Consider the following 17,106-nt stretch of genomic DNA (forward strand, 5'->3'; position numbering starts at 1 on the left):
CCCCCCCCCCTCAGCCAACCTGACCACATACGCATAGCTTTGTAGTAGCCCTTAAAGTCTCTTTGACATAAGTGCCAGGGAGCTCAGTCCCCCCCCCCCCTCCCCAAAATCTATCCCTACCCCCCCTCCGGAGTGGAAGGACCTGATTCGATTTGATTTGATAGGATTGTTTACTGTTTATGGTTTGTATTAGTTACTTGATGCTTTATAAAAAAAAATGGAAAAAACCAGATTAACATCTCAGTATGGAGATATCTTATTTTGGGAAGACTCTTCCCCCGGACTGTGGGGGAGGAGGGTCATCGAATTCCCTTTCTGTATCTTAAAATGTAAATTCTGATGTATTACATACTATGACTTCCATGTTGTGATGGATCTGGATTATAAATAAATAAAGTTTTAAAAAAAAAAAATTCTGGAGTAGACTGTCCCTTTAAAAAACCTAAATATCTCAAATGTTATTGTTATATTGGCCTAGCTTCAATAAATACTGTTCATGAACCTAATAACTCACGGAAAAAATATCAAACATTCTACAACATTAAAACTTGAAAATAGTGCAGTTCATTCAGACATTAAACCTTATCAAAGCTACAAGTTGCAAGCACCATTATGATCAGTGAAGCAGAATCTCATAACTATTGTGTTCTCAACACACAGAACAAGCTCCTCCTTCAAGGAAAGCACTTCAAAACCTTATAATACAAATGAATTAAAATTGGAAAAATACACCCTCTATAAAACAGTCCCCTTTAACATACATAAAAAGAAAAATTGAAAAGGTAAAAGAAAAAGGAAAATTAGTCAACTTTGTCAACAATGAAATAGTGAAATGCGTCTGGAAGATGACATTGTTCCCAATGGCAATAGAGTCTTTTAGAATTTTGTATGCTTGGCCAAAGTTTTTGAGAAAAACGTCAATTAGGACCCCAGAAATGCCTATTCGGTTCTGTCTAAAAGGTTTCTAAGAAGCTTCTAGTTATTTCTAGCAAGAACATTTATCTATAATAAAGACTAATGATAATAATATGTGCATATTCTACACTTTGTATTTCTGAAGTTGTTATGGTTGTATTTATTTTACCCCTTAGCAATACGTTCTTGTTTCAAGTGTGAGTTTTTATGTATTATACACTTATAGGGACAGTGCATTGCAAAATAGTTTTCCCCTTAATGTGAATCAAATAACTTGTTATACCAGCTGCATTGTATAGAATGTATGGGGAATTGCTAACTTAGGTTTATTTGTCTATATTAAATAGCTGTCTCTTCACTTTGAAACCATAACCCAATCAAGTGAGCTAAGCTTACAGAGAGCAGGCCTCATTATCTTATCACTATTTTTATACACAAAATCATATTTATCTTATTTCTCACTGTATACTCAAAGATCAAGTTATCCGACTGCTGTTTCTTAACCTCTCCACAAGCTCTTAGCTGGCACATAAGATCCCCACGGAATAATCTGACTGGGGTAAATGTAATAAATACTGCTTTTGTGCAGTTGTATGCAAGCAACCACTCATGCATACCTAGGTAGACTTAGGAGCAGTAATGCACTACTGGTAGCTAGATGCTGATTGGTGGCTGAATATATATGTTCCTTGTTATTGGTCACCCAATGTGTTCAGCTAGCTGCCAGCAAGTAGTGCAGTGCTGCTCCTTCAACAAAGAATACCAAGATAATGAAGAAAAGTTGATACTAGAATTAAATTGGAAAGTTGTTGTTATTGTTGCAAATATCCTACAATAGTGGGAGCTAGCTGCTGATTGGTGCCTGCACACATTTGTCTCTTGTGATTGGCTGACTAGATGTGTTCTTCTAGCTGCCAGTAGTGCAATGTTGTTCCTTCAGCAAAGGATAACAAGAGAATGAGGCAAATTTGAAAATAGAAGTAAATTGGAAAGTTGTTAAAAATTGTATGTTCTATCCAAATCATGAAAGAAAATATTGGGGTTTCCTATCCCTTTAATGTCCCTTTAAATACCTTTCTGCCTCCTTTGCCCTGGTTCTTGTCTTTTAGTCCTACCGTCTCTACGGTGAATTGAAGAAGTTTCTTTGTTTTCTCCACATACTGAGCTCTCTGCTCCAAAAGCTTCTTCTGTTCCTCAATTTCTTTGAGACGTTTCTCTTCCTGAAAAAAAGGGAAACTCATAAGAATTGGATATAGTAGCAGCCATTTTATGAAACTGAGCTAAAAGAGTACTGAAAAAAGGTTAGAGTATGTGATTTAAAAGGGATATGAAACCCAATTTATTTCATGTAATTGGCAACAGTCCATGAGCTAGTAACGTATGGGATATACAATCCTACCAGGAGGGGCAAAGTTTCTCAAACCTCAAAATGCCTGCAAATACACCCCTCACCACACCCACAATTCAGTTTTACAAACTTTGCCTCCTATGGAGGTGGTGAAGTAAGATTGTGCTAAGATTTCTACGTTGATATACGCTTCTCAGCATTTTTGAAGCCCGATTCCTCTCAGAGTACAGTGAATGTCAGAGGGATGTGAAGGGAGTATTACCTATTGAATGCAATGGTTTTCCTCACAGGGATCTATTTCATAGGTTCTCTGTTATCGGTCATAGAGATTCATCTCCTACCTCCCTTTTCAGATCGACGATATACTCTCATATTCCATTACCTCTACTGATAACCATTTCAGTGCTGGTTTGGCTATCTGCTATATGTGGATGGGTGTCTTTGGTAAGTATGTTTTCATTTACTTAAGACACTCTCAGCTATGGTTTGGCACTTTATGTATTTATATAAAGTTCTAAATATATGTTTTGTACTTATATTTGTCATGATTCAGGTTTCAGTATATTTCCTTTTGCAGACTGTCAGTTTCATATCTGGGAAATGCATTTTTTTTAGGAATTTTTTTTTCTTACCTGGGGTGTAGTCTTTTTGCAATTGACTGTCATTTTAAATTCACGGGCAGAATTAGGCTCGCGAGGGTGCAAAATGCCAAACTATACTGCGTCATTTTTGGCGCGAGATTTTTTTGGCGCAAAGTTACGTTCGATGAGTCCTTTCACAAGGTTGCGTCTTCAATGACGCGAGTGTGCCATTTCCGGATGTTGTTAGCGCCAACATTTTTTCTCTGTTTGTTTGTGCATCATTCTTGGCGCCAACTATTTTCATAATTTAATCTCCATTCCTATGTGCCTCTTGCCGTTTTTCTCTATCAAGAGGGCTATGCTGTTGCATTTTTTTCCCATTCCTGAAACTGCCATATAAGGAAATTGATAATTTTGCTTTATATGTTGTTTTTTTCTCTTACATTTTGCAAGATGTCTCAATCTGATCCTGTCTCAGAAATCACTTTTGGAATCCTGCTGACTGATATCAGTTCTACCAAAGCTAAATACATTTGTTGTAATCTTATGGAGATTATATCTCCAGCTGTGGTTTGTAATAAATTGTCATGATAAACTTTTACATGCAGAGAATGTGTCCATCAGTAATAGTACATTGCCTGTTGCTGTTCTTTTAACATCTAATGTATACCTGTGAATTTATAAGAATTTATTGCTGATTCTATTCAGAAGGCTTTGTCTACCATCCCACCTTCTAATTAATGTAAAGGTCTTTTGAAACTTCTCATAAAGTTGATGAAATTTCAAATGACCGTCAATATACTGAATTATCCTCCTCTGATGAGGATCTATCTGATTCAGAAGATCCTTCCACAGATATTGACACTGAGAAATCGACTTATTTATTTAAAATAGAGTACATTCGTTCTTTGTTGAAGAAGTATTGATTATATTGGATATTGAGGAGACTAGTCCTCTTGATGTTAACGCTAGTAAACGTTTACATTTTGTTTATAAACCTCCTGTGGTTATTTCAGAGTTTTTTTTCAGTTCCTGATGCTATTTCTGATACAATTTCTAAGGAATGGAATAGGCCTGGTACAGAAGATAGTATTTCTTGTTTAGATCCTTTAGATAGGAAACTTGAATCTTATCTAAGGGAAACATAATTTATGCTTATTTGATAAATGTATTTCTCTTGTAGTGTGTTCAGTCCACGGGTCATCCATTACTTATGGGATATATTCTCCTTCCCAACAGGAAGTTGGAAGAGGATCACCCAAGCAGAGCTGCTATATAGCTCCTCCCCTCACATGTCATATCCAGTCATTCGACCGAAACAAGACGAGAAAGGAGAAACTATAGGGTGCAGTGGTGACTGGAGTTATAATTTAAAATTTAGAACCTGCCTCAAAAAGACAGGGCGGGCCGTGGACTGAACACACTACAAGAGAAATACATTTATCAGGTAAGCATAAATGATGTTTTCTCTTGTTAAGTGTGTTCAGTCCACGGGTCATCCATTACTTATGGGATACCAATACCAAAGCTAAAGTACACGGATGATGGGAGGGACAAGGCAGGAACATTAAACAGAAGGAACCACTGCCTGTAGAACCTTTCTCCCAAAAACAGCCTCCGAAGAAGCAAAAGTGTCAAATTTGTAAAATTTGGAAAAAGTATGAAGTGAAGACCAAGTTGCAGCCTTGCAAATCTGTTCAACAGAGGCCTCATTCTTAAAGGCCCAGGTGGAAGCCACAGCTCTAGTGGAATGAGCTGTAATTCTTTCAGGAGGCTGCTGTCCAGCAGTCTCATAGGCTAAGCGTATTATGCTACGAAGCCAAAAAGAGAGAGAGGTAGCCGAAGCCTTTTGACCTCTCCTCTGTCCAGAGTAAACGACAAACAGAGAAGAAGTTTGTCGAAAATCTTTAGTTGCCTGTAAGTAGAACTTCAGGGCACGGACCACGTCTTGATTATGCAAAAGACGTTCCTTCTTTGAAGAAGGATTAGGACATAACGATGGAACAACAATCTCTTGATTGATATTCCTGTTAGAAACAACCTTAGGTAAAAACCCAGGTTTAGTACGCAGGACTACCTTGTCTGAATGAAAGATCAGATAAGGAGAATCACAATGTAAGGCAGATAACTCAGAGACTCTTCGAGCCGAGGAAATAGCCATCAAAAACAGAACTTTCCAAGATAAAAGCTTAATATCAATGGAATGAAGGGGTTCAAACGGAACACCCTGAAGAACTTTAAGAACCAAGTTTAAGCTCCACGGAGGAGCAACAGTTTTAAACACAGGCTTAATCGTAGCCAAAGCCTGACAAAAAGCCTGGGCGTCTGGATTCTCTGCCAGACGCTTGTGTAAAAGAATAGACAGAGCAGAAATCTGTCCCTTTAGCGAACTAGCGGATAAGCCCTTTTCTAAACCCTCTTGTAGAAAAGACAATATCCTAGGAATCCTGACCTTACTCCATGAGTAACTCTTGGATTCACACCAATATAAATATTTACGCCATATCTTGTGGTAAATTTTTCTGGTAACAGGTTTCCGAGCCTGTATTAATGTATCAATAACCGAATCCGAAAACCCACGCTTTGATAGAATCAAGCGTTCAATTTCCAAGCAGTCAGTCTCAGAGAAATTAGGTTTGGATGGTTGAAAGGACCCTGGATTAGAAGGTCCTGCCTCAGGGGTAGAGACCATGGTGGACAGGACGACATGTCCACTAGGTCTGCATACTAGGTCCTGCGTGGCCACGCAGGCGCTATCAGAATCACTGATGCTCTCTCCTGTTTGATCCTGGCAATCAGTCGAGGTAGCAACGGAAAAGGTGGAAACACATAAGCTATGTTGAAAACCCAAGGGGCTGCTAGTGCATCTACCAGCACCTCACCTGGGTCCCTGGACCTGGATCCGTAACAAGGAAGCTTGGCGTTCTGGCGAGATGCCATGAGATCCAGATCCGGTTTGCCCCAACGACGAATCAGTTGAGCAAATACCTCCGGGTGAAGTTCCCACTCCCCCGGATGAAAGGTCTGTCGACTTAGAAAATCCGCCTCCCAGTTCTCCACGCCTGGGATGTAGATCGCTGACAGGTGGCAAGAGTGAGACTCTGCCCAGCAAATTATCTTCGAGACTTCCAACATCGCTAGGGAACTCCTGGTTCCCCCTTGATGATTGATGTAAGCCACAGTCGTGATGTTGTCCGACTGAAATCTGATGAACCTCAGTGTTGCTAACTGAGGCCAAGTTAGAAGAGCATTGAATATTGCTCTTAATTCTAGAATGTTTATCGGGAGGAGTCTCTCCTCCTGAGGTCACGATCCCTGAGCCTTCAGGGAGTTCCAGACTGCTCCCCAGCCTAGTAGGCTGGCATCTGTTGTTACAATCGTCCAATCTGGTCTGCGAAAAGTCATTCCTTTGGACAGATGAACCCGTGACAACCACCAGAGAAGAGAATCTCTGGTCTCCTGGTTCAGATTTAGCAAAGGGGACAGATCTGAGTAATCCCCGTTCCATTGACTTAGCATGCATAGTTGCAGCGGTCTGAGATGTAGGCGCGCAAATGGCACTATGTCCATTGCCGCGACCATTAAGCCGATTACTTCCATGCACTGAGCTACTGATGGGCTTGGAATGGAGTGAAGGACACGGCAAGCATTGAGAATCTTTGATAACCTGGACTCCGTCAGGTAAATCTTCATCTCTACAGAATCTATAAGAGTCCCTAGAAAAGGGACCCTTGTGAGTGGTAACAGAGAACTCTTCTCCACGTTCACTTTCCACCCATGCGACCTCAGAAATGCTAGAACTATCTCTGTATGAGACTTTGCATTTTGAAAACTTGACGCTTGTACCAGAATGTCGTCTAGGTACGGAGCCACCGCTATGCCTCGTGGTCTTAGTACCGCCAGAAGTGAGCCCAGAACCTTAGGTACCGATAATGATCTTTGTGAATCGGTATGTGAAGGTAGGCATCCTTTAAGTCCACTGTGGTCATATATTGACCCTCTTGGATCATGGGTAGGATGGTCCGAATGGTTTCCATCTTGAACGACGGAACCCTTAGGAATTTGTTTAAGATCTTTAAGTCTAAGATTGGTCTGAAAGTTCCCTCTTTCTTGGGAACCACAAACAGATTTGAATAAAACCCTTGCCCCTGTTCCGTTCGCGGAACTGGGTGGATCACTCCCATCACTAAGAGGTCTTGTACACATTGTAGAAATGCCTCTTTCTTTACTAGGCTTGTTGATAACCTTGACAGATGAAACCTCCCTTGTGGAGGAGAAGTTTTGAAATCCAGAAGCTATCCCTGAGATATAATCTCCAACGTCCAGGGATCCTGTACATCTCTTGCCCAAGCCTGGGCGAAGAGAGAAAGTCTGCCCCCCACTAGATCCGTCTCCGGAAAGGGGGCCCTGTCTTCATGCTGTCTTAGGGGCGGAAGTAGGCTTTCTGGCCTGCTTGCCCTTGTTCCATGACTGGTTGCCTTTCCAACCCTGTCTGTAATGAGCAGTAGTTCCTTCCTGTTTTGGAGCGGAGGAAGTTGATGCTGCTCCTGCCTTGAAATTACGAAAGGCACGAAAATTAGACTGTTTGGCCTTTGATTTGGCCCTGTCCTGAGGAAGGGTGTGGCCCTTACCTCCAGTAATGTCAGCAATAATTTCCTTCAAGCCGGGCCCGAATAAGGTCTGCCCTTTGAAAGGAATGTTTAGTAGTTTAGACTTAGAAGTTACATCTGCTGACCAGGATTTAAGCCATAGCGCTCTGTGCGCCTGTATGGCGAATCCGGAATTCTTAGCCGTAAGTTTGGTTAAATGCACTACGGCATCCGAAACAAACGCATTAGCCAGCTAAAGGGTTCTAATCTTGCTCAAAGATTCATCCAATGGTGCTGTGCGAATCGCCTCTTCCAGAGACTCAAACCAGAATGCCGCTGCAGCAGTGACAGGCGCAATGAATGCAAGAGGCTGTAATATAAAACCTTGTTGAACAAACATTTTCTTAAGGTAACCCTCTAATTTTTTATCCATTGGATCTGAGAAAGCACAGCTATCCTCCACCGGGATAGTGGTACGCTTGGCTAAAGTAGAAACTGCTCCCTCCACCTTAGGGACCGTCTGCCATAAGTCTTGTGTGGTGGCGTCTATAGGGAACATTTTTCTAAATATCGGAGGAGGGGAAAAAGGCACACCGGGTCTATCCCACTCCTTGCTAATAATCTCTTTGGTATAGGAAAAACGTCAGTACACACCGGTACCGCATAGTATTTATCCAGCCTACATCATTTCTCTGGGATTGCCACCGTGTCACAATCATTCAGAGCCGCTAACACCTCCCCTAGCAACACGCGGAGGTTCTCAAGTTTAAATTTAAAATTTGAAATTTCTGAATCCGGTCTCCCCGAATCAGAACCGTCACCCACAGAATGAAGCTCTCCGTCCTCATGTTCTGCAAATTGTGACGCAGTATCACACATGGCTCTCGTGTCATCGGCGCGCTCTGTCCTTAACCCAGAGCTGTCGCGCTTGCCTCTTAACTCGGGCATATTGTATAATATTTCTTTCATAACATTAGCCATATCATGTAAAGTGATTTGTAAGGGCCTTGATGTACTTGGCGCCTCAATCTTACGCACCTCCCGAGCGGGAGACGAAGGTACTGACACGCGAGGAGAGTTAGACGGCATAACTTCCCCCTCGTTGTCTGGTGATAATTTCTTTATCGGTACAGATTGACTTTTATTCAAAGTAATATCAATACAATTGGTACACATATTTCTATTGGGCTCCACATCGGCTTTTAAACATAATGAACAAGCAGATTCCTCTGTATCAGACATGTTTAAACAGACTAGCAATGAAGCTAGCAAGCTTGGAAATTACTTCAATAAGTTTACAAGCAATATAAAAAACGCTGCAGCGCTTTTTTTTAAAAAAAAACACAATTGAATAACAAAGAACTAGTTCAGTTATAGTCAACAATTCTTTAAATGTATTAATTAGCAGAGGATTGCACCCATTAGCAAAAGGATGATTAACCCCTCAGTACCCAAAACGGATATCAAATTAAGATTTAACACTTTTATCACAGTCAAACACACTGTCACAGGTCTGCTGTGACTGATTACCTCCCTCAAAAACGAATTTTGAAGATCCCTGAGCTCTCTGGAGACGTCCTGGATCAAAGAGGAAGAAGCAGGAAGACTGTGCTAGAATTTTAACTGCGCAACAAGGCGCTAAAAAAGGTCCCTCCCACTCCTATTACAACAGTGGGAGACCTGATATAACGGTTTCTATGCAGAAATATACGTTAGCCGTGTGGAAAAAAATCATGCCCAAAAAGATTTATCACCAAAGTACCTCACAAAACGATTAACATGCCAGTAAACGTTTTAAAAAACAATATTTCAGATGCTGTGTAAAGTTATTACTAAGCCTGCTACCAGTCGCTTCTACTGCAGTTAAGGCTCACACATTATATCAGTATTAACAGTATTTTTTCAGTCAAATTCTAGTCCCTAGAGAATAACTCTACTGTGCATACATTTATCAGCCTGATACCAGTCACTACTACTGCATTTAAGGCAGTACTTACATCATACGGGTAACAGCAGTGTTTTCTTAGTCAATTCCATTCCCAGAAAATATTGTACTGCACATACCTCATTTGCGGGAGACCCCGCATGCTATTCCCATTTTCTGAAGTTACCCTACTCCTCAGAATGTCGAGAACAGCCAGTGGATCTTAGTTACGCCTGCTAAGATCATAGAAAACGCAGGTAGTTTCTTCTTCCAAATACTGCCTGAGATAGAAAAACAGCACACTCCGGTGCCATTTAAAATAACAAACTTTTGATTGAAGAACAATTAAGTAAAAACTCCAGCTCCTCTCGCGACCTCCTTCTTTGTTGAGGGTTGCAAGAGAATGACTGGGTATGACATGTGAGGGGAGGAGCTATATAGCAGCTCTGCTTGGGTGATCCTCTTGCAACTTCCTGTTGGGAAGGAGAATATATCCCATAAGTAATGGATGACTCGTGGACTGAACACACTTAACAAGAGAAAGCTTATTTATTTTCAGGTCTTCTTTTTAGGCCTGCAATTTATTTGGTTGATGTTGCAGCTGCTTCAACTTTTTGGTTGGAAACTTTAGCGCAACAAGTATCGAATCATGATTTGTCTAGCATTGCTTACTTGATTCAACATGCTAATAATTTCATTTGTAACGCCTTTTTTTGTTATCATCAAAATTGATGTTAAATCTCTGTCTTTAGCTATTTTAGCTAAAAGAGCTTTGTGGCTTAAATCTTGGAATGCTGATATGACTTCTAAGTCCAGATTGCTATTTCTTTCCTTCCAAGGTAATAAATTATTTGGTTCAGTTGGATTCAATATTTTCAACTGTCCCTGGGGGGAAGGGAGTTTTTTTGCCTCAAGATAAGATCTGAGGGTAAATTTAAAGCTTCTATCCGTTTTTGTTCTTAAATAAGGAACATAAACCTAATTATTCCCCAAGGAATATGTTTCCAATTGGAAGCTTTCTTCAAATTGGAATAAATCCAATCCATTTAAGAGATCAAAGCCAGCCCCTAACTCCGCATGAAGGTGCAGCTCTTATTCCAGCTCAGCTTGCAGGGGGAAGATTAAGATTTTTCTAAGATGTTTGGATCAATTCGGTTCAAAATCAATGGATTTAGAATTTTGTCTCTCAGGGGTACAGAATAGGATTCAGACTAAGACCGCTTGTGAGAAGATTTTTTTCTCTCACGCATTCCAGCAGACTCGGTAAAGGCTCAGGCTTTCCTGAAGTGTGTTTCAGACCTTGAGTTATCTGGGGTAATCATGCCAGTTTCATTTCAGGAACAGGGTCTGGGGTTTTATTCAAATCTATTCATTGTCCCAAAGAAAATAATTTTATTCAGACCAGTTTTGGATCTAAACATTTTGAATCGATATGTAAGAGTACCAACTTTCAAAATGTGAACTATAAAGTCTATTCTGCTTTTTGTTCAGCAAGGGTATTATATGTCCACAATAGACTTACAGGACGCATATCTTCATATTCCGATTCAACTAGATTGCTTTAAATATTTCTGATATTCTCTTTTTTTAGACAAGCATTACCAATGTGTTGCTCTTCCTTTTTGGCCTAGCGACAGCTCTAGGAATCTTTTTAAAGGTTCTTGGTGTCCTACTCTCTGTTATCAGAGAGCGGGGTGTTGCAGTGTTTCCTTATTTGGACGATATCTTGGTACTTGCTCAGTCTTTACGTTCTGCAGAATCTCACATGATTCAACTACTGTTGTTTTTTCGAAGACATGGTTGGAGAATCAATTTACCAAAAAGTTCCTTGATTCCAGAGACAAGGGTCACCTTTTTAGGTTTCCAGATAGATTCAGTGTCCATGACTGTCTCTAACAGACAAGAGACAATTTAAATTGGTTTCAGCTTGTCTCTATTATTCTCTTCAGTAGCTATGTGCATGGAAGTTTTAGGTCTTATGACTGCAGCATTGGACGTGATTCTCTTTGCTCGTCTTTATATGAGACCTCTCCAGCTTTGTATGCTGAATCAATGGTGCAGGGATTATACAAGGATATCACAATTGATATCCTTACATCCCAGTGTTTGACTATCTCTGACTTGGTGGTTAGAACACCATCGTATAGTTCTAGGGGCCTCTTTGGTTCGTCCAACCTGGACTGTGATCACAACAGATGCAAGTCTTTTCAGATTGGGGAGCTTTTTGGGGATCTCTGACAGCACAAGGGGTTTGGAAATCTCAAAAGGCGAGATTACCAATCAATATTTTGGAAACTCTGTGCGATTCTCAGGGCTCTTCAGTTTTTGGCCTCTCTTGAAAAGAGAACCGTTCATTTGTTTTCAGACAGATAATATCACAACTGTGGCATATGTCAATCATCAGAGTGGGACTCACAGTCCTCAAGCAATGAAGAAGTATCTCGGATACTTGCTTAGGCGGACTCCAGCTCCTGTCTAATTTCTGCGGTTCATAGCCCAGGTATAGAAAATTGGGAAGCGGAATACCTCAGTCGTCAGACTTTACATCCGGCTTAGTGCTTAGTCATAGAGGTTTCTTTGACTCAGTGATTAATACTATGTTGCAGGCTCATAAATCTGTCTCTAGAAAGATTTATTATCGAGTTTGGAAGACTTACATTTCATGGTGTTCTTCTCATAAATTCTCTTGGAATTCTTTTAGAATTCCTAGAATTTTACAGTTTCCTCAGGACGGTTTGGATAAAGGTTTGTCTGCAAGTTCCTTGAGGGACAAATCTCTGCTCTTTCTGTTTTATTTCTCAGAAAGATTGCTAGACTTCCTGATATTCATTGTTTTGTGCAGGCTTTGGTTCGTATCAAGCCTGTCATTAAATCAATCTCTCCTCCTTTGAGTCTTAATTTAGTTTTGAAGGCTTTACAGGCTCCTCCATTTGAGCCTATACATTATTTGGTCATTAACTACTTTCTTGGAAAGTGTTGTTTCTTTTGGACATCTCTTCTGCTAGAAGAGTTTCTGAATTATCCGCTCTCTCTTGTGAATCTCCTTTTCTGATTTTTCATCAGGATATGGCGGTTTTGCAGACTTCATTTTAATTCTTACCTAAGGTTGTGAATTCTAACAACATTAATAGAGAAATTGTTGTTCCTTCCTTGTGTCCTAACCCTAAGAATTCTTTGGAGAGATCCTTACAATCTTTGGATGTGGTAAGAGCTTTGAAATATTATGTTGAAGCTACTAAAGATTTCAGAAAGACTTCTAGTCTATTTGTTATATTTTTTGGTTCTAGGAAAGGTCAGAAGGCTTCTGCTGTTTCCTTGGTTTTGTGGTTAAGCTCTTGATTCATCAAGCTTATTTGGAGTCGGGTCAAGCCCCACCTCAGAGAATTACAGCTCATTCTACTAGATCAGTCTCCACTTTGTGGGTTTTTAAGAATGAAGCTTCAGTTGATTAGATTTACAAAGCAGCAACTTGGTCGTCTTTGCATACATTTTCTAATTTCTACCGTTTTGATGTATTTGCTTCTTTGGAAGCAGTTTTTGGTAGAAAAGTTCTTCAGGCAGCTGTTTCAGTTTGATTCTTCTGCTTATGTTTTAAGTTGTTCTTTTCAGTTTATGAGAATAAACTTATATCTTGGGTTGTGGATTCATTTTTCAGCAAAAAAATGTGTTTTTATTTTATCCCTCCCTCTCTAGTGACTCTTGCGTGGAGGTTTCACATCTTGGGTATTGCTATCCCATACGTCACTAGCTCATGGACTCTTGCCAATTACATGAAAGAAAACATAATTTATGTAAGAACTTACCTGATAAATTAATTTCTTTCATATTGGCAAGAGTCCATGAGGCCCACCCTTGTTTGTGGTGGTTATGATTTTTTGTATAAAGCACAATTATTTCCAAATTTATTTGTTGATGCTTTTTACTCCTTTCTTTATCACCCCACTTCTTGGCTATTCGTTAAACTGAATTGTGGGTGTGGTGAGGGGTTTATTTATAGGCATTTTGAGGTTTGGGAAACTTTGCCCCTCCTGGTAGGATTGCATATCCCATACGTCACTAGCTCATGGACTCTTGCCAATATGAAAGAAATTCATTTATCAGGTAAGTTCTTACATAAATTATGTTTTTTTTTCTTTCATGACTAAGATAGAGCATGCAATTTTAAACAACTTTCTTATTTACTACTATTTTTCCTAGGATCTTAATTTGAAAAAGCAAGAATATAAGCTTAGGAGCCGGTCCATTTTTGGTTCAGCACCTGGGTAGCGCTGATTGGTGGCTACATTTAGGTATTGCAAGTTATACAAAAATATTTACCACTTATAATAAACAATTTTATTTAATTTTTATACATATTTACATAAGTCACTTCTGATATGCCACATGCTTAAGTTTTTCCATATCAGGCACCTGTTGATTGGAGTTGGAACTCTTTGAAAACGCTGACTCTCACACCTTAATTGTCCTGTGCTTAACCAAAAAAGATGTGATGTCCATTGCTTGATTCCTATTAGGCTCTGCAGAAAGCTGTCTATGGGCTGCTTTTACCCATGGGGCCCCCTTAGGGAGTACTTTCATTAATGATGTCCCCTGCTATCTTACAGGAAAGAAAAACTGGAATTCTAGAGTACCTAGTGGGCAGGATCCTTAAAGGGACACTGAACCCAAATTTTTTCTTTCGTGATTGAGACAGAGCATGACATTTTAAGCAACTTTGTAATTTACACCTATTATCAAATTTGATTAATTCTCGTGGTATCTTTATTTGAAATGCAAGAATGTAAGTTTAGATGTCGGCCCATTTTTTGGTGAACAACCTGTGTTGTTCATGCTGATTGGTGGATAAATTCATCTACCAATGAAAAAGTGCTGTCCAGAGGTCTGAACTAATAAAAAAGCTTAGCTGCCTTCTTTTTCAAATAAAGATAGCAAGAGAACGAATAAAAATTGATAATAGGAGTAAATTAAAAAGTTGCTTAAAATTGCATGCTCTATCTGAATCACGAAAGAAACATTTTGGGTTCAGTGTCCCTTTAACTCTCTAATCCGATTGTGCATGTGCTTTTTAGTTTTTCCTTATGATTGAAATAAATAACAACCCGAAATAAAAAGTGACAAAGGGCTAGATTCAATAATACTCGCTACGGAAACTTATATTGCGCTGAAAAAAAATAATTTTGCATTAACAGTGGAAGTTGATAAATACAGAATACAAAAAGATTTAGACCTGCCCCTTATAACAGTGAGTTGTGACATCAGCTCCATTATAATTGGAACTTCTCGCCTCCAGAAGGAGTTCCTCTGTCACACAAAAAAAGTATAAAAAACAAGCAAACCTTCAAACAAACCAAAGCGAGAAAAAAATAAAAACAAACCCCCCACAAAACTCCATCTATAAAAGTCCATTCTAATAAATAAAGAAAACTTCTACATTGTTAAAGGTATAAAGATAAGACAACCTTGTCAATTTAAAAGAGCGAGACAGAGACTACAGACAAGATACTCCACAGGGGTAATAGAGATTATATGAATTCTGCATGCTTAAAGGGACATTGTAAACTAGATTTTTCTTTGCATAAAGGTTTTGTAGATAATGATTTATATAGCCAATACTGTTTTTTTTGTAAACATATTTAGTTTTGTTGATGTTAAATAACAGACTCCTAACCATGCCCCAAAGTTGTATATGTATACTGATGCCTAAAGACTCCTGGTTGTGTAATGGGTCTTTTCCTATGCAGGGGAGGGGGGGAGTGTATGCCCATTTTGCTTTTCAGCCCCTTTCACTGCGAGTCCCAGCTTAACCCCATCAACAGTGCTAAACTGGGATCTTCTAAGTAAGTTTTTAAAAGGTTTTATACTGGATTTTATATCAGTATCTGTGCATATTCTACTTTATAGTAGTGTCTATAACATGCACTTATATGAACAATGGTTTATACTGTCCCTTTAAGTTAAAAAAGTCTGACCACACTTCTATAATGCACAGGAACACCCACAGCAAAACCTTTGTTCATGTATAAGAGATTTCTAAGATGGTTCATGTTCTAAAAAAATAAAGTTCCAAAGAAGCAACAAAAGCCCTTTTTGAAGATAAAAAAGCATTCAATCTTTATTAGAAAAACTGATTAAAAATATCATCTCAAAGCAGCATCCAGGAGACACAGAAAGTAGCATGTAAGAACACAGTCTTACGCGTTTCGGCGGTACTTCGCCGTAATCATAGACCATATGTGACATAAGATGCAACATGTATTTAAAGGGCAAAAACCCTTACAATTGGTTAATTAAAAACACAACCATTATTCATGCTAACAATCATATGTACAAAGGAGTTCCCACATATATAACATAGATAATATATATATATATATATATATATATATATATGTTGTATACATTATATAAATTAAGTTCAACTGTTTTAAACCTAACACACTGAATACTAGCTATTCTTAAATAATTGCAATGCATCTATGTGAGAGAATAATAACAATAATAATAAGTATCAATGCAAGTAATAATAAGAACATCTCTTAATGAAGAATAAGCAGACAAGTACAGAACTATTGCAAACAAGCAGATACAAAAACAAATGTATCATATTTTTGTAACTAATGTGTGCATAAAATAGCTTAACATATTAAAGATTATTTGTTTATTTATTTATTAGGCATCTCCAATATCGAAACCAAAGTGCATGTATCTTTCTTGTATTAAATGTTGATGAAAACTAGAAGATAAAGTATAACAGTGTATTATGTCAACTATAATGGCTCACTATATCGATGTTCAAAAGGCAAGCATAAATGGCTTTTAACTTAGAGGGATCACTCCCAAAAATTAATTATATCGTTCTCTGAGTTAAAGCCAGAATGTGTCAAGGTACCTAATTTGTTAATCTAGTACACCTTCTGTCTGGCCAAAACAAACCACCTATCACCTCCTCTGGGGGGATATTTTATTAACTTAATCACATTTCACTTGGAGGTGGACACCTGTCCTTTATGAACATTGATAAAGTGTCTGGCTAGTTCAGAGCAACGTTTAACATTTGTGATGTATCCAAGATGCTCACATATCCTGGTACGAACATCACGGGTTGTCATCCAAACATATTGTTTGGAACTAGTTGAACATTCAATGAGATATATCATAAATGTCGAAGAGCACTTTACACAGCCTTTATATCAAAACTCTGACCTGAAGAAAATGAAGTGAAATTTGGACCAACTTTAATGTGATCACAGGCTTTACAACTCTTCCCACACCTGTAAGTACTGTTGTGGGTAAGCCAAGATCTATTGCTCAGAGGACATTTCAATTGACTTGGAGACACCAAATTGCCAAGAGTAAGATTTCTCAAATACACAAATTTACAACCTTGTTTAATACTATCCTTGAGAAGATCATCCCCATATAAAATGGGTAAATAGTTCATGATGATATTACATATCTGGAAGTATTGAGAGGAAAATTTTGTGACAAATGTCTGTTTCCTAATAGTTTTATAATACCTGTCATGTTTCATTTTTGCTTTATGCAACAGTACAGTAACATAATAACATAGAAGATGAGGTTAAAAAAAGACTGAAGTGCATCAAGTTCAACCTATACAAATCTAAAATACTTACAAGCTCCAGTAAATCTTAAATAATCCCACTAAAAGGTGACTCATTTAATACTAGCAATCATATCTATGAATTTTGCTTATAGACAGAAATGTATCCAAACAATTTTTAAATGTAT

General features: G+C 38.7%; 1 protein-coding gene across 1 annotated transcript in view; it reads right to left on the minus strand.

Moving 5' to 3' along the window:
- Positions 1 to 735: 735 nt before the first annotated feature.
- Positions 736 to 17,106, minus strand: part of LOC128636500 (RNA polymerase-associated protein CTR9 homolog) — a 741,649-nt gene continuing 725,278 nt past the window's right edge. The window contains exons 21-22 of the mRNA XM_053689508.1: positions 1,989 to 2,135; positions 736 to 750 (exon numbers count right to left, since the gene is read on the minus strand). Coding sequence (XP_053545483.1) covers positions 736 to 750; positions 1,989 to 2,135 — 162 coding nt within the window. The remainder of the gene's footprint in view (positions 751 to 1,988; positions 2,136 to 17,106) is intronic.

This window comes from Bombina bombina, chromosome 7, assembly GCF_027579735.1.
Source record: "Bombina bombina isolate aBomBom1 chromosome 7, aBomBom1.pri, whole genome shotgun sequence".
Taxonomy (NCBI): Eukaryota; Metazoa; Chordata; class Amphibia; order Anura; family Bombinatoridae; genus Bombina; species Bombina bombina.